Source organism: Notamacropus eugenii, chromosome 1, assembly GCF_028372415.1.
Source record: "Notamacropus eugenii isolate mMacEug1 chromosome 1, mMacEug1.pri_v2, whole genome shotgun sequence".
Lineage (NCBI taxonomy): Eukaryota > Metazoa > Chordata > Mammalia > Diprotodontia > Macropodidae > Notamacropus > Notamacropus eugenii.
In genome coordinates this window covers 162,746,399-162,773,324 of record NC_092872.1, presented here as the reverse complement: position 1 = coordinate 162,773,324, position 26,926 = coordinate 162,746,399, and the positions used below count along the sequence as shown (strand labels likewise).

The 26,926-nt window shown below is 39.3% G+C and overlaps 1 protein-coding gene across 2 annotated transcripts in view; it reads right to left on the bottom strand.

The window, feature by feature from the left end:
• Positions 1–3,445: 3,445 nt before the first annotated feature.
• The window catches only part of FAM174B (family with sequence similarity 174 member B), a 31,367-nt gene continuing 7,886 nt past the window's right edge, over positions 3,446–26,926 (bottom strand). The window contains exons 2-3 of one of the 2 annotated variants that reach the window (XM_072617441.1): positions 15,600–15,743; positions 3,446–4,375 (exon numbers count right to left, since the gene is read on the bottom strand). In XM_072617441.1, the coding sequence (XP_072473542.1) occupies positions 4,372–4,375; positions 15,600–15,743 (148 nt within the window). In that variant the 3' untranslated portion in view covers positions 3,446–4,371. The remainder of the gene's footprint in view (positions 4,376–15,599; positions 15,744–26,926) is intronic. The other variant, XM_072617452.1, reaches the window with a different exon arrangement.

Here is a 26,926-nt window from a genome sequence, read left to right as displayed (position 1 = left end):
AGAAAAATTGAAAAACATGGGGGGAGGGCCTTTTCCATAAACCTACTGTGGAAGCAGCCAGAAAACAATATACACAAAATAGCAGCAAATATTGAGATGCTTTTAAAAGTACATCCATATTGGTACTCTGTAATACAGAACACTTAAACAACATACCTTACATCCATGTAGTGGTTAATGACAAATCATTCCAAAGGATCAGGGTCATTCATTTTCAATCATTTCCAAAAGATAATGCAACTTAGAGACTCCATTTTAAAAAAAATCCTATACAGTATATATTACTGAGTTTACATCAAATGCTCATAAACTATATTCTCTGTTCAATAAAAACTAAAACTTTCTTTCATCAACACAGCATGAAGTAAAAACACACAGCACAGTATGAAGCGGTAACTGGACCCACGTCTCTGATGAAGCCACTGGCAATGAAGGGAGAACCTTTATTCAAGTAACCAACACATGGTACCATGACTCAGGCATCCTCTCCAGGCCCCCAGTTGTTTTGTTTTGTTTTCTCCAAAAGCACAGATTCACCTGATTCAAGCAATTATATTGTACCAGGAAAGATTCCTCCAAAATTTGTCAGCAGTTATCAACTGTAGACCTAAATACCATATAGACCTCTTTTTTTTTAATCCTCTGGGAAAGCACTTTTGAAATGGCTTCAGTTTCTTGGTTCTGCTGTATAAAGCCCAGGGCGTCGAGCCCTATTTCTTCCCTCCGTGCCCATACTTAATTCAGTAGAAATATTCAAGTCTCAATAATAGAGTCTTTGGGTGACAATGCAGCACAGTATCCTTTTTGGTGAAAATGTTGACTATTATGCTACCAGGAGCCACCCTTCTTCAACCAGCCAGTTTTGACCTTTGTCTGCTAAAAAGTTTTGTCTACAAGATAAGTATTTTATCAAAGAAAGACGAACGAATAAAACTCAGACTTTTTCCAAGAATCCTTTAGGGTTAAAAATTGAAGCCAGTCATTTTTAAACATTCTACAATGCCTTCCTCCTCCAAATCCTCCTCTCCAACAGTATGTTATAGAATAATCAGTGCTAACATCACCTTTTCAATATGCTCTCCACTTAGAAGGAAGAGGTGATAAGTGTGGAGTCATTATCTTTTCTGCCTTTCACTTGGGCTTTACATGGTATAGTAAGGAAAAAAAAAATACTATCTTCTTTATTGGAAAGACGCATGCTGAAGGACACTTTCCCAATTCACAATTCATTATCCAAGTGAAACGCAAGTAGGGGAATCAGAAAAGTCATTTTCTATCTGTTGCTCAGTCGATCAATAAAGAAGGTTGACTGCAGAACAAGCTTTTTTTCCTCCTCTTGAGTTTCTCCGTAAACGTATATATAGACCAACGTAAGACAAACTTCTCAAAGAAGAAAATGCCCCTGGCCTACTGGGTACAGGTTAAGCACAGTTTATTAAGTCTAGAACTAAACACTAAATCTGATGTATTTAGGTTTCAAATACTCCAACTTAGAAAAGAGTTGCTTTTAAATTCTCACTATTGCTTAGAATGCCATTTAGAAAAAAGAAGCTCCTAGAAAAAGAATTAGACACCTCTTATTTCTGGCTATTTAATCTTTAGTTAAAATGGAGAGTTACAAACTCCTTCCTTTAAGCTCATCCTCATCATACATACATACATATATACTTATGAAATGATAAGAAAGAAATCATATCAGAAAGATTAATTCAGGTCAAAGGTGAGGATCTTGACATGGCTGGTACATAATCATAAGAGAAATTCAAAGGTCTTCTCAAGAAATTGTCCTTCATGAACATGGGCCTTCATCATTACACATCAGGAGAGGAAGTTTCTAAAAATCTGTCCACCAGGTCCATGTGAAAATAAAAGTAAAAACAAAACTTCTCCCCCTTCACCATTTTATGTTTAAACATTTTTTTTTGTACTTCACCAGGTTTGTGGAACCATCCAATGAACTTTATGCTGATAAAGCTTTGAAGTAAGTAAGTCTTAAAAGGGATCAGTCATTTCTCTAGGAGAAAAAGGCACCATGTTCTGCTTCAAAAAGCATCACTATCCAAAATAATTTGTTTCAGCCAAAGATTCACCTAAATGTCTATGGTTCAAAAATTCCACTAAGAACTTAAAGGGTCATCCATAGTGACCTGCTTCAGAGATCACCAATGATTCCAGGAACATAATTCTGACAACTAATTCATAAAGGAGAGAAAATTCAGGTTTTTGGCCCATCTTGGAAATGGAAGAGGGGGAGGGAGGAAAAGGAACATTTTAAAAGGTAGTATTACCGGCACAGTTCCAGTTAAAAGGTACAGAAGGAGCAGATGGTAAATAGGAAGGTGTCATTTTTAGTCAACATTCTGGCTGAGAGTGCATTGTCAAGAGATATGTAGTAACCACATCCTTCTCTGTTCGTATGCCCATCCCCTTTGGCAGATGGCAAAAAAGGGAAAAAAAGAAAAAAGGTCAACATATGGAGCCAATGCAAAGGGCAAAGGTCCAAGAGGCACTGTTATGTTGTTTTCAATAACTACAAAGCCTTTTCTGGTTTGATTCAAAATTCTATGGCAGGAGAAAGAGGTATTCTTAGAGGGAGTCTTCATGGCCTGCTATATTCAAAACACCCTCTCTGCACAAGTTATTTGTGGTACCAGCAAACTTGGAATATAAAAAAAGTTCTATGGATGTTCCAAGAGTCTCAGAATACTGGAAGCTTCAGGAACTGCTAAGAGACCTTCCCAGGGAGTTGTAAGAGAAATATTTTAATAGTATAGACTTCCTCCAATTGACTGCAAAGTATAAAAAAAGAAATGGGTCCAGAAGGTCTAGAAAGACCAAGTAGGTCAAACAAAGAAAAGAGAAGAGGAAGAGAAGGAAAGGAAGAGGAGAGGAGAGGAGAGAAGAGAAGAGAAGAAGGAAAAGAGGAAAGGAAAAACTGTTTCAAGTCAGATTGAATTCCCTGGATCCCAAAAGGTACCACTAACAGACTTTAGTGTAATGTTCAAGCAAAGGTAAATTCAGTCACTTGTGGGTGACTGGCAATCAAAAGATGCACATACTTCCAAAGGTATGAGTTCAGCAATCCTTGTGAATGATGCAAACCTAATTTTGAAAGAGAAATACTTATTGCCTAAACCAATTATTCCGGAAAATATAAGAGGAAACAAAAATCCATTTCTCACTTCTACATAGATGTATACTTTACAGCAAAATGAGACACATCAGCCCAAAGTGACAGGGATATTTCCAGTTTGATGAAAAAATGTTCTCTCTCCAGTTCCAAATTTACTTCTGATATAGTCACTGACCCAACTCTGTTCTCGGCAGTCCAAATTGCCTCTCAGTTAAATTGAGGCAACTGAAACACACAAACACACAAACACACACACACACACACTCACACACAGAGTTGTAGCAAAATCAGGGGAAGAAAAAGGGCACAAACTTTTACACAAACCAAAAGCTGCCTGGTGTTTTATTTTCCTAGCAGAGGAGGAAAAATCATAAAAATATATTTTTTTCCTAAATCCACAATTCTTTTCAAGCCAGCCAAGCCTAATTCTGTGGAACTCACACTCTTTAAAAAAAAAATAATAAGCCTAACAAAAACTATTTCATTTCGGACACCAATTTGCTCCACTGGAGCATGAGGAATAAGGGGCTAGTGCAGATGTTGAAATCAGTAGCAGAGGATCATACTTCACCAATAAGTCTGTCGCATACAAACACACAATCCTGGCAAGGCTGGTTTAGCATACAGCTACTAGCCACCATTGTTGAAATCTGCTTTTCCATGAAACACACTCACCAAAGGATTAAGGCAAGTGGCTGAAATTTAAAGTAGCCAGAGGCTGGTATAACCTCAGATCTTGAAACTCAAGAGTCAGGCAAGAAAAAGCATCTAATTCTAAATCGCAGAGCTGAATTTTCTTCCAGCTTTTTAACATTTGGGATCTGGGTGTATTTTTTTATTTTTTTTTCAATTCTCATCTTGCAGAAATCTGCTTTAAAAGGAGAAAAATAAAAAAGAGTTTCTACCCTTCCCCCCTTATCAAAGAACCCCTTCAAGAAGAGAAAACTGGAGCCTGGTGGCATTTGAAAGAGATATTCAGAAGTGATACAGGTTAACCTGTGGTAGTGGTTTGGAAATGAAAAGCTTAATTCTGACATTTTGACACAGAAGTTCAACACAGGCCCGCCTGCCACTGAACAGTTTATAAATACAGTCCTGGAGTCACAGGGAATATTTGTTTTGGTATCAATGTTTCAGAGATGATGGCTTTCACCCTCCCTTTCACACTTCAGGGTCCAGCAGGGTTTCAATGGCTGACTGGCTTTCCACGGTGTGCCCCAACTCCAGAAAAGTGGTTTTTACCTAGTAGGAAAAACAAGGAAAAAATGAGAATTAGAACCTTCCAGTAATAGCTTCATTAATTCCACTCATGTATTCATTCAAGGGAGCTCAAAGAAGGAAGTAAATCTAACCACCTCTATCTTCTGGTATTCATTCTTTGGTGCTGGTTTATTTCCAGGTTATCCCTGTCAGGAGAAGATGATGCTGGCAATTACAAATGGTGGAAGGAATCAACAAAAAAGGACAAAGGAAAGGAGAACCCCATTGCTCCTACCAACAGCTATCTCCCCTTCATCCCAGTCGAGTTTAGTTTCATGAGGAGACACCAGAAGATATCCTTCAGTCAGCAACCGTGTTTCCCCCTCCCAACCCTAATACAAAGGCAAAAGGCAGAGATAGTTCAAGTAACATCAGTCGTGTTGAAAATTTTTAATCACCTATTTTAATCACTTCTCTCCTCTGAACATAAATCCTGTACCACCAATTATTTATTTGATATTTCAAACTAGGTGTCTTAAACTCAACAAGTCTAAACTGAAGTCACCATCTTTCCCCCTAAACTTTCCTCTCATCTAAACTTCCCTACTCCTGTGGAAGACACCATCATCCTTGAGCGATCTGGGGTTCATAATCTCAGCTTTACCCTCAACTCCTCACACATCTTTGCCCCCCCAGAGTTGCCAAATCATGTCATTTCAGCCTTCATCACACCTCTTGCATCCTATCCCTTTTTCTCACCTCACACAACTTACCTACTATCAGGTACTCATCACCTCTGCCCTAGATTACTGCCACAGCCTCCTGGATGGTCTTCCTGCTTCAAGTCTCCTACCACTTGAATCCACCTTACACACAAAGTAAAAGCCTTTAAATATAGATGTGACCATGTGACTTCTCTACTCAATCAACTCCGGTGATTTCCTAATGCCATTAGGATAAAATGTAAACTCTTCTCCTTAGATTTAAAATCCCTACACAACCTGTCCCCACCCTAACTTTCTAGCATCACTGGACACTCCTCCCCTTTCTGAATTCTACTATACAACCCAGTTCCATACTCAAGACACCCCATCTCCCATTCCCGTACCTTGACAGTGGTCTCTCCACTCTTAAGATGTACTCCCCCTCCTTACCTCCACCTCAGAGTCCCTTTCTAATTTTAAACTGAAGTCCATAAACTATACGAAGCCTTTTCCTGATTCTCCAATTTTGAGTGCCCTCTCTCCCAAACTACCTTGTATTTAACTACCATGCATATATTCATATTTATTAACTTTATATTTATGCCATATAATTTTTATATGTAATTGCTATCTTCCTCATTGGAACATAAGGTTCTTGCAATCAAAAATCATTTCATTTTTTTGTATCTATATCTCTAGCACCTAGCCCACTGTATGGCATAGTAAACTTACTAAATACCTGTTGATTGATTAGAAGCATAGGAGTCTTCTCCCAAATACTGAGTCCAGAAATTTATAGTTGGCATGAATCTAGTGTGTTAAGTCACATAGAACCATACATATTCGTATGAATGCCCACAATAGAACAGGGCCTAGTAAATCTGAAAAGAACTGGTAACAATCCAAATTGGTTGTGCAAATGGCTCCAACAACGAAAATGGAAAAAGCATCAAGTGGAAACTGAATGCAATGTAGTTATCATCCATAAGCTTGGCCCCAAAAGTGGAGCAAACAATACACTTCTCTCCCTTCTTTGTGGAGGCCTGGCGGAGTGGAGGGGGACCACAGGATAGAATATTCCATGTGCTGTCAGACTCAATTAATGCAATGGTTGGCTTTGCCAAATTCTTTGTTCCCCTTTTTTATCTTTGCAACAAAGAATGGTTCAATGGGGAAGACAGGAGGACAGAGAGATTTGGGGATAAAGTGGATACAAAAACAAAAGATACCAATAAAAAACTGTTTTAAGGGAAAAAAAGAAATAGTTATACAAACATAATGCTTAACTACTGATGCATTAGAAAATCTGCCAGTAGGTGTTCAAATTTACTGCTTCCCAGATCTGAAATTGCTTCATGTGAAGGATTCCACAGTGTTCATTTTTGGTACTCAAGCTGTTCTGAACCTCTTCAGCAGCTTTTGTTCTCTCTCTTTCTCTGTGTGTGTGTATGTGTGTGTGTGTGTGTGTGTGTCTCTCTCTCTCTCTGTCTCTCTCTCTCTCTCTGTCTCTGTCTCTCTCTCTCTCTCTCTCTCTCTGTCTCTCTCTCTCTCTATCCCTCCTTCCCACACTCTTTTACCATCCCATACTCTTCCTCCTCTCACTTTCTCCAACTCTACCCCACTCACATACACATATATGTACACACATGCATGCACACACACAGCTTCTCCATCTCACACAAACTCTTTTCAATGTCAAATTCAATTAAAGTACCTACTATGTCCAAGACACTGTGCTAGGCGATGGGTGCACAAAGATTTAAAAAGAACATTTCCTCATCCTCGGAATTCAGCTTCTAGTATAGAGAACATAACGTATGTATGTGTGTGCATAAATATACATACATATATGCACATATAGAACAACTACATCAACAACGGAAGAAGAACGAAATGGAGAAAGCAGAGACTGGAGAAAGACAAGGCACTAATGACAAGATTGTCATAATAGTATGGAAAAAAGCAATGAGGCCCTTAATGGAGTTGGGGCTGGTTATGCGAGCAGACAGAAGAGGAAATTTATGAGAGACATTATAAAGAATTTGACTTGACATGATGTTCAAGGGAGAGGAACCCACTGAAGACGGTTTCAAGCTGAGGTGACAGGGGGAACTGAGTCTCATTAATTGAAAAAAAGAGAAATTGCAAGGAAAGGGAGGATGGGGTTAAAAGGAAAGCGAACATGCGTTGAGGTGTAGACAAGGTGATGTGGAGGTGCTAGTGAGGCATCCAAGGGGAAAGACACATAAACAGTTCAGATCAATCCATCTATGAGGATATTGACACTTTAGGCTTAGACCTACAGATCTAAAAAGATGTGATAACTGAGCCATGAGTGTACATAAGGTTGCCAAGGGTAAAAACACAAAGAAGAGAACAGAAGCTAAGGGAGACCCACATTCAGTGGGAAAGGTAACAGATGAAGGAGGAGTGGTCAGGAAGGTGGGAGAACCATGAAAGAGCAACATTACAGAAGTAATGAAGGAGAAAGCATTCAAGAGGCTGTGCAACAGCACAGAATATGGAGAAAAAGTAAGGATTGAGGAAAAATATGAGGATTGAGAAAAGGTCATTAGATTTGGCAAGTGAGAAGTCTCTAGTGACCTTTTAAAAATCATTCCAGCAAAATGATGCCATCAGACATCATGCTGCAAAGACCTTCTGGGAAGTGAACAGTGGGTTAGAAAATAGAGAGCAGGTAGAGATTGTTCTGTATGGAAGTGAGGAATGAAAATGAGGAGATGAATGTTACTAATAGAGAATTTGAGAGTATGACAGTCAAGGAAAGTCAAGGGGAGATCTGGACACATTTGTGGACAACAGGGAAAACTATAATGGGCAGAGGCATATGATATGAGAGGAGTTCATGAAACCGAGCTATCATCTCAGTAAAGTAAAAAGTAAAGTCAAATGCTGAGAGAAGGAAAGGATAGGGTAGGAGTGAAGTTGGGTACACAAGGTTTAGCAGTCTTAGTGAAGTGTGGTAGTGAGTCAAGTAGAAATGACCAAGATTGGTATGTATAGGTGAAGGATGTTTGAGGTTAAATAATATCAACAGAGAAAGTACCCAGTCTCAAAGGTTTCCTGACCTACTCCAGAAGTGCTCAACAACTTGGGATCAGGAAGCATAAAAGCAGATGGTAGGAGGAGACCCACTGGTGAAAACTGAAGAAATATGGTGATAAAAATCAGAGTGGTGCAGTAGAAAGAACACAACTTGGGGGTTACAAGAACTGAATATTCAAGTAACTTTGGGCATGTCAACCTCTAGACCTCAGTTTCCTCATCTGTGAAATGGAGTTAGACTAGATGACTTTAAATCAAAACTTACCCAAGGACTCTTAGAATGACTTTATGTCCAATTTCTGACATCTAAGATCCCTTCCATGTTCAGATCTATGATCCACGCATGTGCAATCTGAGACCAACCTGACTGCAGGAAAATAAAACCCAAACAGGAAAAAGTGACCATGCCTCAATATTCCCAAACTCCTCAACAGGAAAGCTGTCTTCCCATAGACTTGGAATCTTTGAGAACTTGAAGGAACCTTAGAAGTTATCTAACAACTCACTTTTTATAGATCAATAAGCATTTATTTAGCACCAACCATGTGCCAGGCTAAGCACCAGAAATACAAAAAGAGACAATAGATGGTCCTTGCCCTCAAGTAACTTATAACCTAGTGGAACAGACAACATGCAAACAAATCTAGCAACCGAGGGCCAGAGGGATGAAGTAATTTGTCTAAACTTCACCCAGTTAGTGGCGAAACAGTGACTAAAACTTGGGTCTCCTGCCTCCTATTTCAACATCATAGCTTTAAGTAATAGATTCAAAATCACAGAAACTGAAAGTTCAGTGAGACCTTGTAACTCCTCTAGTCCAGTACATACAGGAAAAGAATCCCTTCTATGCCAGCAGATTCAATATACAAAAAGGGAGAAAGAATGAGCATTTCACCACCTTTCCCCCCCAATCTGCTGTGGGTACACTGACAAACACAGTTCAATGCTGCATGTCAATCTGGGGTTCAAGCAGATATAGGTTATTAAAAGTCATTTTCAGACACAGCTACTTCTGATAAAACCATACAAGAGAAAACGATAGAATTTTAGAGCAAGTGAGAAGCAAACTTGGGAAGCACCTTAGATTGCATTTTATTTCCTTCCTTAGGGCCTTGGAAGAGGTTATGGCACCGTTTGGAATTCACTTTCTTCTCTGCCTCTTAGAATCCTTGGTTTACTTCAGGTGCCACCTACTAAATGAAGACCTTCCTACTCCCCACAGAAGCGTCCTCATCCTTCTCAAATTATCTTGTGTTTAATATTGTTGAATGGAAACTCCCTGAGAGCAGAAATCTCCGCCTGCTTTTCATTTCTGTCTTTGTATTCCTACATGACTAGCTGGGGGCCTCATACAAGGTAAGTACTAAATGTTTTGTTGGGAAGAAAGGTCCTCCCATAGACACTGAAATATTCATAGCAAACAACTGGAACAAACTGAGGCCCGTAGACTGGGGGTAATAGCTAAACAAAATGGCAGCTGAATGTGATGCAATATTGTTGTGCTGTAAGAAATAATAGATACGAAAAATTCTGAGAGCTGCCAGCAAGTCTGATGCAAACCAAAATAAGCCTAAGAAAATAATATGTTCAATGACAGTAATAATGTAAAGGGAAACAACATAAGAAAATAGCACATAATTATTATGACTAAGGGTGACCTCCAAGAAAAGACAAGAAAATTCCCTCCTCTGCAGAGATGGAGGACACCATATCTGTTCAATGTGGCACATATCGTCCAACCTGGTTGACGTGTTAGTTTTACTTGACTGATTTTTTTCCTTTTCTTTTTTCCTTTTTCATTACAAAGGATGGTTCTCTGAAAAAAAGGAGTGAGCAAAAGATAAATCTGGAAATGAAGATGATATAAAAACATAAGATGCTCATAGAAAATTTTAACTATTGAATAAACTTACTCCAATTTCTGCATTATACAAGTGAGGAAACTGCAGTGCACAGGTTAAGTGACTTGTCCACAGTCACAAAGCTGTGGGGAGCCTAGAATAGAGGTGTCTAAATTGTGAGGACATTAGTGCTCAAAGCTGGATATCAGATAAGGTAAAGCTAGGGAGGGAAATCGAAGCTTACCCAAGGACTCCAAAAATGGGCTTACTGATTTTGTATAAGCCTTACTTTACGAGTAAAGTTAAATGTTGATACAATATGACCTATAAGAGTTTATGTTAACACTATATTCTAGGCCAGGCTTAATTCAGGCCAGTCTAGTGATTCACTCCCAGATTTCCAATGCAATGAGACACTCATGGCCCATAAAATGCAATAAAAGTGACTTTACTAGAATGAAGTTAAAAAAGGATACATTTCCTAACATGAAAAAGGATACTAATGCAGATAAAATACTACTTCTCTCAACCTCTGTGGTTACCATGGCAATCGGCAATGTTAGGTTGGAAAGAGGTCCCTGCAGGTCAATAGGAATCCCACTAAAACCTCTAACACTAACTCCCCAACAGGCTGGGCTTTTTATATCAAAGGAGGTAAGAGAAGGCAAAGAGTCTGCCCAATCCTTCGAGGATTATCTAGCCCAACTTAATAGAACAGGTGCTGCTCCTACTGTGGATGAGCAGCACCTTTTGTGGAGGCAAAAACTGGGGCAAAAATGTAGGTACCAATTGATTAGGGAATGATGAAGCCAGTGGTGATACATGAATGCAATGGAATATTATCACATCATAAGAAAAAACTAATATGAATAATTCAGAGAAACATGGGATGACATACGAATGGATGAAGAGTGAAGTATGCAGAACCTGGAAAGCATTCTATATAGTAAACAAAACAATGTAAAGGGAAATAATAATAGAACTGAACATTGCATGATTATAATGACCAAGCATGGCCCTGAGGGGAGAGATAAAATATATTTCCTTTCCTTTCATTAAAGAAGTGGGGAGATCATAGGTATGCAAATGCTGCATATATGCCAGACATGCCTGGCTGGTTCTGCTAAATTTTTTATTTGGGGTTTTTTTTTAATCTTTGTTACAAGGAAAGATTTTGCTAAGTAGGGGAGTAGAAGGGGCATATAAAGAAATCAATGGTGCATCAAAGCAAAAAGCATCCATGAAACATTAGAAAATTATATATTTAATAATTATGAATATCGGTCTTTAACATTTTGAGCTGAAGCCTAGGTTGAGATGAACTGACAAGCCATCTTCCAAGTTGAGGTGGAAATTACAACTGATTAAGCTAGGGAAAAAATCATTTTGTGGTCACCAAAGGGCACTCCAGTTTCCCATGAAGTTATCAGTCATTCTGCACTGCTCATAGCCTCTTCTAGGATCCTAGAGGTCATTATTTCAAACTTTCATTAATTAATGACTTAAAAAACAATTTCCACATTTTTCTCCATCCTCCCTAGTCTCAGTGATGATTCTCTCTACCTTCTATTAATGTCAGCAATCTAATCCCCAAAAGATTATTATGGTTTAGGCTGCTGTCAGGATGGGCATGGGGTGGAAATGAGGCCTTCCTAGTAACACCATTAATGAGACTTCAGAAGAGGAGATGTTGACTAAGCAGTCATCACATCAACCTACTTTAATCTGTGCAGCACCAGCATAAAAGCACCCGGACAGACTCTGATCTTCAGCTTCTTGGTGCAAGATGAGCAACGTAGGTCTTTTTTTATCCCATTTCTGGCATATTAGACTACTTTAGATCAGTCCTAGTCTACACTTCAAGGAACTCTAGACTGAAAACTGCACAAAAAAGGTCATTTCTTGGACCTACGAGAGGGTAGGCAGACTCCCTAGCATGCCAGTAGAAAACTCAACAGCTTCTAATTATATTCACATGGATGGGTATCCACAAAGAGGAGGAGAAGGTGGGTATTTCTTGAGCTGTACCCAACCCCATGCCCATCCCCCTCCCTCTGCATTCCTCCCATTACTCCACAAGGGTCACTTTATTTTTAAACAGGCAGAAGTTCCTTTGCCAGGAGGGAGGGGAGAGCTCCCTCTCCAGAGGCTGTGGCAGAAGAAGTAACAGAGATGACTTGTTCTCCTATCTGCATCAGTTTGTGCTACAGTTGTCAAAATGGCAAATGTTTCCTGTCAGATAAATGAGCACCAGAGCCAAAATATGGAGACTCAGTTCAACAAGCATTTATTAAATACTGTGGGTCTGGCACAACGCTAGATAGGCTTGGGGATACAAAAAAAAAACCAAAACGGTCCCTGCCTTCAAAGAATTTACATACGACCAGGGAGAAATCACGTAAAAACAGGTAAGTAGATTTAAAAATACATACCAAGTCATTAGGGAACATGAGTGCACCTATAGCTGAGGCAAAGGCATCATGCAGTTAGGTGGTACTGAGCCTGGAGTCAGGAAGACCCGAGTTGTATGACTCTGGGCAAATCACTTAACCTCTGCTTGCCTCAGTTTCCTCAACTGTAAAATGGGGATAATAATAGCACCCACACGAAAGGGTTGTTATGAAAATAAAATGAGATATTTGTCAAGTGCTTTAGCTATTGTGCCAGGCACAAAGTGCGTTTTTAATAAATGCTTTCTTCCTACCTTCCTTCCTTCCTTACAGGAGGTAACATTTGAGCAGAGCCTTTTAGAGGAAGAGAGCCTTGGGTCGTAAGTGGCAGAGGTGAAAAGCGACAGACTATACAAACTCATGGGAAGAAAGATGTGGGATGTTGTGCCCAGGAAGCACAGAGCTGGTCAGTGTGGCTGGAATTTAGAGTGCATGAGATGCTCAAGGAAAGGCCTGAAGGGTTTTACAGAACTATAGGTTCTAGTTGCACAGCAAGTCTAAGAGAGCTGTAGCATATTACCAATATCAACTTGTACTCAGGAAATAAATCAATGTACCTGTGACTGTATATAGTCCATCCAACCAAACCCTAAAAACTCAGGTCATAACATTTTGTAATATACAACAATTTTAATTCCTTCAGAGTGACTCAAGCTGGTTTATCCACCTTTCAATCAGCCTGCTTTTTTGCTAATGAGAGTTGGAAACGTGCTTCTGGAGAAATAGCCTCAGATTTGACCCTAAAAATTCAAGATGTTTATCTCATGGATTAGAATGTCCTGGTTGGGGGAATGTTGCGGGGGCAGTGGGGGGAAAAGGTGGGTGAAGGGGGAGGATGTAACCAGAGGCAAGCTTGCCTGACTTCTCCTTTTCTTAATCAAATTTCCAACCTGGTGGAAAACCTCAGGAAAATTAAACCTGCCTTTACCCTCACAGCAGGTTATCAGTCATATGGTGTTATCATAAGAACTGTGTGTGCAATAATCCTCAGATTATTGTCCTAGTGCAGAAAACATAACTTCCCTTCTCCCACTGTGCAAAAGGGCAGGTAGAATATCATGTGCTGAAACCATCAAGACACAAGGTCGTGATTCAGTCACATCTCCAATATTAAATGGTGCTTTTTCCGAGAAGAAACCCAAGGACCGTGGATGAATTGTGACTAAATAGGAAATTAAAAAAGAGTTACTTTTTTTCTTATTCAGTCACAAGGTTATTCTGACTTTGCTCTAACTGAAAACATGCCTGTCTTTGAATAAAAAACTAAAACTCCATGGTATTCAGTTACTCCCTACAAGACAATAGACTTAGATGACTCTTAAAACAAAGCTGATAAGGGAGTTCCCCTCCAAAATTGATCTAATTATCCACATGCAAAAACAAAGGGGATAAAAAATGCACATTGCCCAGGCATGGCATGAAGGTACATAAGAGTCAAATTAACTTTATCAACCTGGGACAAATGAATACTGTGTTAGCTCTGGGATCTAGGAAGAGAGGCAGGAGATGTAAGAAACTGTCTTGAACTACACTTGGAAACCATGCCCTTCTTTCAATCATCCCAAACTGTCCCCTGCCACACATGGATATTTCTCCAACAAAATCTTCTCCTAGTGATACTATATGTCTATGAATGATGCAACATACTCTCAGAAGAATTTTTCAAAATTATAAATAAACCCAAAAGGCAACACAAAGAGGGTTGGAGCATGTTCTTGAGGATTCCAGGAGACAGTAAACTCATAACTAAAAATAGGTATGACCAGAAAAGGAAGACAGCCACACACAAGGATGAGAAATGGTCATCCTGAGTGCTATGTTGGAACGCCCAAGATATTAAAAATAATAAAAGAAAAACTTTCATCTGGTCCGGCAGATCCTGTTTTGGAGATTCAAGAGCAAATATGGAGAAGAATCACCAAAGTGAGGGGAAATCTTGGAGGCCTGGCATTAGCTCAGGTAAGTTTCAGTGCCTGCCCATTGCCTTAAAGATAAAATTGACTTCTCAGTTTGACATTTAAAGTTCTATACAGCTTCACTCTATCATTCCAGACATGTTACATTATTCCCCTTCATGTATTTTACGCTGTAGTCAAAATGAACTATTTGTTATTCCATGAACTGAACGTTCCATTTCCGGTCTCCAATCTTTGCATAGACCAAATGCCTGGCCTGCACTCGTCTTCTATCTCTTAACTTCCTTCCAAGTACAACCTAAATTCCACCTCCTATGGGAAGAACTTTCTGATCTTTCCAGGTGTTGGTCCTCTCCCCTTCCTCAAATTTTCTAGCATTTATCTAGCTTTGTAAACATGTCGTCCAGAAGGATGCAAGCTCCTGGAAGGCCGTTTTTCATTTTTTGTCTTTCCTTATTCAAAGTATATACTTCACAAAGTTTTATTTGACCTAGGAATCAGGAGATCTTGGGTCCTGTCCCAGCTTTTATCAGGGAACAACTGTGTGACTTTGGTCACTTAAACTTTCTGACCTCACTTTCCCCATCTGTAAAAGGAGGACTTTAGACTAGACTTGGATGACTTCTTAAGATACTACCCAACTCAAAGAATCTATCTAGTCTGAAATATTCTGGGAGGGTAAGGGCTTAAAAGGTATAAATATTCTAGAAAAACAAGTCATAAAAAAAGAAAGCCATTCTGATTTTCTCCAGATTTATTGAAGAAGCATCCCTGTGTTTCAAGCTTGACAAGACAATAAACTCTTGTATTAATCTACCTTCTGACTTCTGAACCCACTAAAGAAAGGCTAGAAATTCCAGTTTGTGTGCATCCTGTTTGACTGGCTCACATTTATAAATCATTTCACACCAGGGCAAATGCAAGAGAAACAAGAACTGGAGTTGATTATTTTAGACCCAAATTTCTCAGTTTATCCATTTCTCAGTTTGGGAAACAGTAGAGTGGAAGGGGGTGGGGAATGAATGTGAGTTTAAAGGAGGAAACATGAGGCTGTGTATACTCTCCATCCTGTTGGTATTCCTTTAAGAGGAGATCAGAGATGTACATTTTCAAAAATGGAATTCCTCACGTAGGAACTTACAGAGAGAACAAGTATATACAAAGAATAGGTTGTGCTAGATGTTACTTTCATGGGTCTGACATGTAGGAGCATAAAATATAGTTCACTGTATTGACCCAAACACTAGCAGTCAAAGAGGAAGCCTTTACCAGAACTACTGATATTGTACCTGTAAATATACCTGTATTTGACATCAAAAACTGTTGAGTCTTCCTCATCATCATCTTCTTCATTTAAAGGAGTCATTTCCACTCTCTCTGCTGGAGTCGTAATGATATCATATTTCCGGGTTTTCTTTATTCTCTTTCCAGACCTAGAAGGGAAAAAAATACTTTTAGAACAGAGAAAGAAAAGAAATAGGTTGCCCTGGCCTTCACCTCAGTCTGCAAAGGGAATGGACTTATTATAGCTCTCTGACGCAGAAGACCAATTCCCACTGTACGCCTTTCTCTTGAACTGGCAACTGAGCTCTTTCTCAGGATCCTGGTTTCACATAAACCACACCATTCCAGGGCAATCTGTCTGCTTCTAACACCCTAGCTGCTGTACCTCCCAAGGGCTACCACCAACATGCCGTCTTCCGGTTGTGCTAATTAGAGGTACTGAATCACTGGAAGCCCATGGCAGCCTTCAAACCAAACAAGATTGAGAAATAAATGTTATCCCCATAGAGTCAGAGAAAATGAGAAGGAAAGTTGGAGATTTGAGCCTCTAAAATGTTATTTTATAGCACACTGACAGATCATTGACAATTGAAACCAAGGGTCTCTGTTTTACTCCTAAGTTATCATTTTGCCCAACCTGAAAAACTGTCAAGAGAAATGGTGATATATATGGGGTAACAAAATATGCATTAGATCAGGGTTCTTCTCTTGGCTCTGCTACAGTCAGCCATGTGACCTTGGATAAATCACGTCACCTCTGCAGGCATCAGGTTTCTCCATAATAAAACAAAAAGGTTGGGTTACATGAGTCTAAGCTTCCTTCCAATTCTATGATACTCTAGGAACATGAGCTGAAATGCGAATTAAGGCAGAGGACTATCTTTACTGGGGAAATACACAAAGACACCCAGTCACAGAATTTTTCTTGAAAGTGCAAAAAACATTCCCCAAATAAAGTCCTATGCTGATGTCTCCACATGGTATAAAACAGGCTTTGAGTCTTTAAGACTATGCTAATAGAGTAAAAACTCTCATAAGTCCTGCCATATTAGTAAGACTTTGAGTGTGGACCCAGTGATGGGCTTTATCATCTTAAGATTAGATTGAATGGCTAAGTTCAAAGAGCTTTATCACCAGAAAATTGCCCACTGAGTGATGACAAATCTACTGGCCACAGCAACTTACCAAGATTATAGACAAAAGCAAAGAGGAAGTCTAGTACGTAGCATTCAGCAGACACTTTAATAAAACAAGTGCTCACATTTATAAAATGTGTTGTTGTTCGGTCGCTTTTCAGTCATATCTAACTCTTCTTGACCCCACTTGGGGTTTTCTTGACAATGATAATGGAGTGATTTGCCATTTCCTCCTCCAGTTTACTTTACAAATGAGGAAACTGAGGCAAACAGGGTTAAGTGACTTTCCCAGGGACACACAGTTAATAGGTATCTGTGGCCAAATTTGAACTCAGGAAGATGAGTCTTCCTGGCTTGAGGATCCACACTCTACCCACTGCACCACCTAGCTGCCCATATACAAAATTATGGATCACCAAATTCCTAAAAATATTAAATGTGTTGGCATAGAACCAATCCTTTCCCAGTCAAGTTTCAAAGCCTGAGACCATCAAAGCTGAATTTCCTTCTCTATCGATGAGTCACCATAGGATTGCTCACAACTGCTTCTCTAGGGGGACTTTCCCCTTCTATTTTCTTTTCAAGAAAAAGGACTATGATTCATTTAGTTTAAAATAGTCAAGGATACAGACAAGTCTCAAAGACTACAAATTATGCACCTTTCAAACAAAAGAAGAACATATTAATTTCATAGGGCTTGGGACCCTTCTCTCATATTGTTCTGAGGCACACCATGTTACACTCAGAAGTTTGAAGCTGTAAGTAAAGTGGCCAATTACAGCTGAAAGTCAGAAGGATATTCCCAAGGCAGTAATGACAAAATCCCATAATCGGGAAGTTTGGGAATCTGTTTTTAAACCAAACACAAGCTAGGCATACTAAATCCTTTATCACATACTCCAAACACATGAGCCTAAAACTGTATTTTTCTTATGCAAACCACTCCCAGAAAACAAACGTGTATCTTTACACACTCTTAGAAACCATGTTCAACGAATACACAAGATGGGCTATGCTATGTGCTTTAAACAAATCCACTTGATCAGTATGAAGATGATTTATGATGACAGTGAGTTACTGTAATAAACGTTCACCTTGGGGAAAGAAAAGGGTTGCTGTGGGTCACTAATGGAGAAAGGCTACATAGTATTCTCTGTCTCAAACATCTCTCTAAAACAATTACTCAAAAAACAGAATACACAGCTGGTAGATTCATGCTGTCACACTGAATAAGATTAATAATGGTGTACTTTCATTCGTTAGAACCTTTCTCCATCATCTTTTTACATATGGGTGCTTTTATGTACTCACTTTAAAAAAAGTACATATGAAAATTCAAGCTAAAGAATGAAAATCTACCTCGGAAACCATGCCATGCTGGTTACACCAAATTAGCCTACTGGTATGGATATCTTAAGACAGGAAGATAGGAATATCATAGATGGCATTTGTAAAACACAGCAGTGTTTTCAGCGATCCTAAACTACTCATTTCTACAAAAGTCCACTTACAAAAGTCCATTCGTGACAATGACAGTCTGCTGGTGCTATACGGCTGCCAATTATGGAAAAACACAATCTGGGAAGAAGAAAAACTGCAGGTGACCCAAAAAGCAATAGAAAGCTACATAGTGAGGTAAGTATACTGTCAGTGACAAGATGCCAGAAGAAAGATATTCTGGGAGAGGGAGGGGAAGAATAAAATACTATTAAGGAAATAAAGAAAAAAGAAAGACATTCTGGGCATATGCGACCAAGTCATTCAGACAGCAGGAGTAAAAGCCAATAGCTGGGCACCCCAAATGCTACACAGATATCTCTAAGTTATCTGAAGAACCAAAATAAAAAGGTTTCTGGCATGTTGTGGGAAGAAAAATCCTTTATGAAGGATTCGTGTAACGACATGGATAGAACTTGCATAGGATGAGAATGCACTGGTGGAGAAGGGACCCACACCGATGAGATCACAGACCCCTCTAAGTAAATAAAGACAGAAATTAGAAATTAGGATTTGATTATTCACTATATGAAAGCATTTTTTATCAAAAGATTCACTATAGGATTGCATTAAAACTGCAAGCAACCCCTGGTATATTTATGCAGAACACTTCAGAGGTGTGCCTATTTCATAAAGGTGCACTGTTGCATTCCATCGATTCTTTGGAAACAGAAGAGATAAGCCTTTGCAGAGAAAGGAAGGCAGGTTAGCAGGGGTCCACCAAATTGACTATATGTAAGCACTCTACATAGACAATAAAATATTTAAAATAAGCCTTGGGTTAAGGATTTTAGAACTAGAAGTCCTTTTCAAGGTCATCTAGTCCAAATTCTCTTTTTACACATGAGGAAACTGAGAACTAGGGAAGTTGAGTGACTTGCCCAACGTTACAGGGGTGGTAAATGTTGATGTCAGAATTTGAACTCAGGATCTCAGATTCCAAATCCAACATTCTTTCTTCTATTGCATCATGCCATCTTAAGTTTTAAGCATCACTGACCTGCATCCTTAGATATTCTGTCCTTCCCCAATTTCAGAAAACAAAAAAGCACATACAACAAAACTGAGTTTTGAGATCAAGTTCAAACAATACACATAATCAGGATAGATCAAGCTCAGAAGGGAATAAGAGAAGGGAGAGAGAGTTACAAAGGAGTACCTGGTCCAAAGAGAAAATGTTATTATGGGAGTAAAGGAGGTAAAAGAAAATAAGTATACAGCTTATTATCTTTACATTTGAGATAGTAGGGCCTCCCCCTCTCTTCATCATTGCATTCTGTCCTCTCTTTCAAACAGGTGATAATTCCTAAATCTTTTAGTTCTGCCAAAAAAAATCTCTAGGTGAGTTAAAACTCCTCTAATGACTCTGATAATACTATTTTGAAAGGTCTGTTTTTACTGAGAGATAAACTCCAGTAGTCTGTCCTTCGAACACACTTGGCCCTTATATCTAGAATGACCTTTCCCTGTGGAATTCCTGCCTATCCTTTAATGATGACGATGTGATGATGATGATGACGATTTGATGACGATGATGACGATGAGGATGACAGCAGCTAACATTTATATAATGCTTATTATACTCCAGGCCCTGTTCTAAGCTCTGTACAAGTATTATCTCATTTGATCCTCTAAACAGTGCAATAAAAATGTCGCTTTGTCCATAAAGCCTTCCCTGATTCAAACCATCCCTAATAAAGTCCCCCTTGAACCTTCCCTGGTATTTTGTATTATACTTCTCAGATAAAGTGTTACAGGAGAGCAGTTTTTGTTACATCCCTCCTACCCCCGCTGGAATATAAATTCCTTGATGACAGGGATTGGTCTTGACTTTCTTTGTATCCCCAGAATTTACCATGTGCCTGGCCAAGGGTAAGTGCTTAATAAACTGACAGCTAGACTGTTGAGAGACTCCATGAGGGCACAAAGTGCCCCCTTCCTCCTCTGCCACTATTACTCAGTGCCAAGCCTCCAAGGAAAAACTTTAATAAAGGAAAGTAGAAAGAATGACTTAAGGGAAGATGTTCAAAAATAAAGACCATTAAAATTTTACCAGATCCCTAATTTCTAACCTCTAACATCAAACTACTAGTCCACCCACCTACCTTCATGCTATACCATATCCTGGGAAATCACTTTGGGTACTCCCTGGGTGATTTAGAATTATTCCTAGAGTTCTCATCAGAGCAAAAGGTCAACATTCCCTCCTCAATGCTGTACCACCCCATGTGTTTGGGAAAACTGGCTCCCAAATCAAGTCTGAAAATAAGTCTTGAAGCTTTAAAAGAATGTGTGGATCTTAGGAACTGTGTAGGAATAACAAGGGCTCAAGAAAGAAGAATGTTTAGCATCCAGAGACTAGAAAGAACCTAATCATTGATGTCATGGTCTAGCTACACTTGTCCAAGGACTCACAGGCAGCTACTCAAGCTTTTGGAGCATCACACGGTCAAGAAAATGCAGAGTCTCACTAAATGATTCTACACTTGGAACTTCACATCTATTTGAGTAAATGGCCCCTAGGTAAAACCCCTGCTGAACTCAGAGAGAAGGTTTCAAAAACCTCTAAATTTATCACTAAGGCTCAGACAAGGCTTCAGAAAAGAGCAAAGTGCCTCAGACTGAAGTCTAAACTTGTTTTCCTTCTTCTCAATTAATTTCCCAGTCACAATACTCACTAAAACCATCTGCAAAGCTTTAATAAGGTCCCTAAACATTTATTAAGTCCGCAGGAGAACCTAAGGGGGAGAAACATTGAGGGCTTACAGTCACTACCTGTAGAGCCAACTCTTTCTAAGTATGCTGTCTCTATTAAGAGAATAATTTAAAACTGAAAATTTTCCCAGTGGCCATTAGAAAAAGCCCTCATGCGTGATTTACACAACAATTTCAATGTAATGAACTTTAGAAATTACATTTCTAACCACCGATTCTCCGAAACCTGATGAAAAGGAAGCAATTTTTATGCTGTTCGACTGTCCTGGGTGTTAATAAGGTGAAACTGAAACTTGTGAAGTCTTTAATGACATCTAGACAAGTTCTTGCCTGTGGCTCAACTGGAGGTAATGTCAAGTAAGGAGTGAAAATAGAAGCTGGATTGAAAGACCGCATCGAAAAATATGCTGTTCACCAGCAGAGTCAAGATTCCAGCAGGGGTCAGAAGTGTTGCCAAATATTTCTCAAATTAAAAATATATGCTTTTTCTCTAAGCAGCTGGCTGCCAATTAGAAGACAGTAGAGGAAAGGAGTGACTACTCCAGCCCCATTCTTACAAAGAGCCCCAAACAAGGCTTCCAATAAAACATCAAAGCACAAAAGATAAGCCAGATGATACCAACCAAAGCAAGATGGTGCCTGTAATCAGTCTCACCAATTTTCAGAATCCTCCTAACGTCCTGAATAGTTCCATAATCTAGCAAGGCTTCCCAATGGAGAGATCAGCAAAATTTAGGTAAATTGATGATGGTGAAATAGAACAAATAGAGGAAAGGAACAACTGGAGGGCTCTCTGATCCATCTGATGTAGTTTAAAAAAAAAATTTAAAGAGCAGAAATGAAGCACAAGACTGGCAAATGATGCTAGAGGAAGCTCATTTGTGCAGAATTAAGATAATGAAGAGATCAAAGAGATAGGGCCACAGGATGACAATTTTTTATCTTTGTTTCCTGAATGACTCCCAATTCAAGCCTCTTTCTTCCCTAGAATTTCTCACCTCTTGTTTTTAATAATAATAATAATAATAATAGTATTAATTAGAGCTAATGTTTATATACCTATAAGTGCTTTACAAATGTTATTTCATCCTACAACAACCTCGAGAGGTAGATGCTATTATTTCCATTTTATGGATGAGAAAACAGAGACAAAATCTTGCCAAGGGTCACACAGCTACTAAGTATCTAAGGCTGGATTTGAACTCAGAACTTCCTGACTCCAAGTCCAGAGTTCTATACACTGTGCCACCCAGCTGCCCACACAGAGTTTTAACAGGAAACTACTGTACTAACTTCACATCTGTATCACCTGAAAATGTTACTTATCACAGCTCATATCCCAACTTAAAACTGCCTAGGCCACAAAACTCTTAAAAGGGTGCACAAAACAAGGCAAAAATAGAAAACACGACATGAAGTGAAAATAGAGCTGAGACATGAATGCCCAGAAACGCCTTCTTCATGTTTGAAGCTTAAATTCTTTCATTCATTCCTCATTTAAAATGTCACAATTTGACTTTAAGAAAATTTGTGAGCAGAGAAGAGTCTTTGTAAGCCAGTTTTGCCCAAGCACTAACATTTATGATCTGTATGATCTTAGATGAATCATTTCACCTCGCTGGGGTATGGTTTCTGCATCTTTAAAATAAGAGGGTTTGTCCTAAATGCTTTCCAAGATTTCTTCTAATTCTAAAATCCTGTAAATAGTGTAGGGATTTTAAAATTACAAGAAGGGGTCAGGAGATCAACTGATCAGTCAGTTAACTCAGAAGGCAACCCTCTCTATAAATACAACCAAGGGTTAAGTTTTTGTTTCTCTGAAATGACATTCCAAGGTGAGGTATTTATTGAACTGGGTTAGAAGTTGTATTTTCATCTTCTCTAAGAACTAGCAAGCCAGGGTGAGGAACCTGTGGCCTCAAGGCCACATGTGGTCCTCTAGGTCCTGAAGTGAGAACCATTTGACCGAATCCAAACTGGATTCTTGTGGACCTAGAGAGCCACATGTGGCCTTGAGACCGCAGGTTCCCCGCCCCTGAATTAGCTAAATGATTTTTGACAAACTGCTCAACCTGTCTAAACCTCAATTTCCTCATCTGCCAAATGGGAATAAATTCTGCCCTAAGTCTACTTGACAAGTCTAAGGGCTCAAATGCTGTAGACTTCATGAAATGTCTCATCATCTCTGCCAGAAGTTTTCTTTCTCTCCCCAGAACTCAGACTCATTTTAGAGCCAGAAATGTTCTTAAAAGTCGTCTGATACAACCCCTTCCACTTCCCTAAGCATTTGTCATCAGTACCACTTAAATGGCAGTTGCCGTGTAAATGCGTTGCATTATAGTAACATTTGTTTTGTGTCATATCTATAACTTCATGGAGGACAAGGAACCCATCATTGTATTTATAGCCTACTACGCTGTCTTGCATACAGTATAAATACATTGTATCTATTTATAGCCTACTACAGTGTCTTGCACACAGGAGAGATTTAATATTCGTACAGTCAATGCTTACTATTTGTTGAATGAATAATAGATACAAGTATTCTGAAAAAGCATCAATAATTACAAAAATGTAAAGCATACATATTCATTGTAACTAATACCTAATTTGTTACTAAGAAAATACATTTTATAACAGAATTTAAAATACCATACTGCCCCAAAACAGGAAAGAGAAAATTACTAAGTACCACCGGCCTTAGAATCAAACAGTATCCATCCTCAGGCAGGGACTAACCTCAGGTCAAACACTTCCACCTGCTGATAATGTGCCTGACCGAGTAATAGAAGTAAAGCTTTTAGAAACAAGAGGAGAGTAAACCAGAAGAGGAAGCTATTTAAGACCATAACAACATTCACCTGGCTAGTTACTCGGTGCTGCTAACAATCAATAAGAAACTGTGGATGACTGTAAAAAGAGTGACCGTTGTCAGGAGGTGTCAATCATTTTCTTCTTTATCTAGACCCTACCATTTCACCTTAACCTAATTAAAGGCAGACTTTTTTCCAAGAACTGACAACAGGTCACTTTGCTGGGAGTTTTCAACTCACCGCCTGTGACAATGACAAGCAAAGCCTGAGTGTGTGTGTAACTGGAATGTCACAGCCCACTGCTTTGTCAAGCCCAACACACACATTTCCTGCACACTTGATAAGGAGTGGGGCTGGGGGGAAGTGTTCCAAGATTACACTGCTCAAAGAATAATTTGTCACTGTAACCAGATTCTCTAGGGCAGCTGTCACGAAGATGTGAGGCTCCAAATACACACAAAAAAAGTTGGAACCTGAATCTTGAGAACTACAATGACAGGTGGGCTGGATTGCTAGCCAGCAAGTTCAATACAACGAATGCCTTCAGTAGATTCTTTTCAACCACAAAGGCACTACTAGGAGAGCATAAATTCCCCCATCATCAAACTTTTCCCCAAACATCAAACATTCTCCACTGTGGTGTTGGATTATAGATCTTCCTATCCTGGGGACTGGGGAAGAAAGACAAGCAACAATTAACCCATAACTGCTCCCCAACAAGTAGAACAAAATAAAAGAAAGAGGTTCTCCAGAATTCTACAAACCCATCCACATTTTCCTATGTTAAGGAGGAAACTTGTCATCATTGGGACAATTTGTAGGCACATAAATTCACTAGGGAATTGGTGAATATGATGGATTACTCAAATGGACTTGGGAGTGAGAAAGGCCAAGGTTCAAATCTCACCCCAACACTTTTCTAATGTGATCCTGGGCAAGTCCCTTAACCTCTCAGAGCTTCTGGTTTTCTCATCTGTAAAAAGGGGGAAACAGCACCTGCAGTTCTTTCCCTCAAGGGGTTTTGTGAGGCTTAAATGAAATAACATGTAAGCCACTTTGCAAACTTTGAAGCATTACATAAGTGTTAATTTTTGCGATACTAGGAGTGAGGGGGCCGAGTTCAAGTCCCATCCCAACATTTATGAATCCTGGGACCTGAGCAATTAAACTAATCTCTCAGGAACCCCAGAGGCAGCTTTGCTCTTCTACACTGCTGGAGGGAGTTCTCACCTAGAATTCCATACACCAATGAAATCACAGGCCTAGCCTCCCTCTCCCCTCCACACGCAAAAAATGGTGTTACATGACACTGATTTCAAGAATTCTTTCAAAAAGGATACCAAGAAAATCTTTATGCTGATCACAAAAATTGTATTGCTTCCAACTGTACGCATCAAAGTTACTACCCTCAGGGCACATCCTTTAGCACTTCACCTTTTTTGAGCCATCAGAGAACCCTGTTATGGGGTCCAGGTATCACACCAGGGAAGCGGTAACATGCTAGGAAACAGGGTAGGTTTGAGGAGCGGGAAGCAGAGGAGAGATGCTCACATCTGTTCAGTCTTAGTACTGGTAAAAAAATAAAAATAAAAACTTCAAACAGTTAAAACATTTGTGGGGGGGGAGAAATTAAAATCTCAGGTTTTCTTTGCAAAACTGTAGCACTGTAGTTCCCCTCTCCGAATACTCTCTCTCTCTCTCTCTCTCTCTCTCTCTCTCTCTCTCTCTCTCTCTCTCTCTCTCTCTCTCTCTCTCTCCTCTCCCCCACCCCCAATCCTCTCCTTCCTTTAACCTTTGGAAGACAGATAAACACTCACACCATTAATCTTTCAGGAAGTCACTTCTCCGTGTTCTCATGAAATCTTTCCAAACTCTTTTCATCATCACGCCAGGTCTTTGTGACCCTCTATGTTTAATCTGTTAGAGGAGTCACAGAGAAAAGGGTGACAACAATTTCTGCTAGACAAGTTTCTCCAGGTTTACACTTATGTTTATAAAGGGCTGAGTACTTTTTTTTATTAGTCAAGCAAATAGGGTTTGCGGATGTCAACAGATAACGAGAAAGCCATTCTCAAGAGAATTTTTTTTTTTAAAGCAGATTAGGAGTTGGCTTTGCCTATCCCTAGCAAAACTGTAACCTATCAAGTTCCATGGCGTAATAAATAGTCTCACTATTTGCCATGTTGGATGCTTCATTTTTATGATTACGTAAGTATAAGAAAATCCCAAAGAGGAAGCTTCCTCTACCAAAGGTACCTCCTCTGCAATTTAGTCTTAAAGAGCTCTCTGAGACACTGAGAGATTAAGTAACCAGTCCAGAGTCACAGAGACAATGAATGTGTTTTATTGGTAGGACTTGAGAACACAAATCTTCCTGATTCCAAGAGCAGCTCTCTATCAATTATGACCAACAAACTACTTCTTATGAGCACTGAACCCTTTATAAGAAAATACAACAAAACAGAAGCTACTGTGGAAACATCTTTGCCCTGAACCTGCCTTTCCCACTCCTTCACCAGTTCTCTAAAAAGCCTTGAAAAATTCAACTCTTAACCCTCTTCTCTTCTCACACATGAAGATTTTATCCTTTCCCACTCCTCAACCATCATGTCCATACAGATAGCACCATGCTGGGGGAAAAACACTGGATTTGAGGGTCAAGAACTGTGTTCAAATCCTGTCTCTGATACTACTTACATGACCTTTGGAGTCACTTAACCACTTTGGGCCTATTTCGTCAACTGTAAAATAAAGGGGTTGTACTATATTAAGCCAAAGGTTGATTTCCTGCTATAAATTATGTTTCTATGAAATTCACCATGACCTATGTTCTGACTGCAGTCTCACATCTCCAAGTATCTGTTCTACATTTCCACTGACCTCAAACCTACAATTTAACTCATTGTCCAACTTCCCAAACTAGCTCAACCTTCTTGACCGGTTTCCTTCTTTAAAGGGAATCATCCACCTGTCACCTCAGAATCACTTTTTAACCCTCCCTTTCCCTTGCAACCTTCATCTAGTTATTCAACAAATCCTGTCCATTTCTGGAGTCCTGGAAGGTTCCTTAACTGCCTCCAGGGTCCAAGTCATACAGTACACTATCACTAGATTAATTATGCTAATATATCCCTTTGATAATTTTATTTATTCCCCTGTTCAGAATTTTCA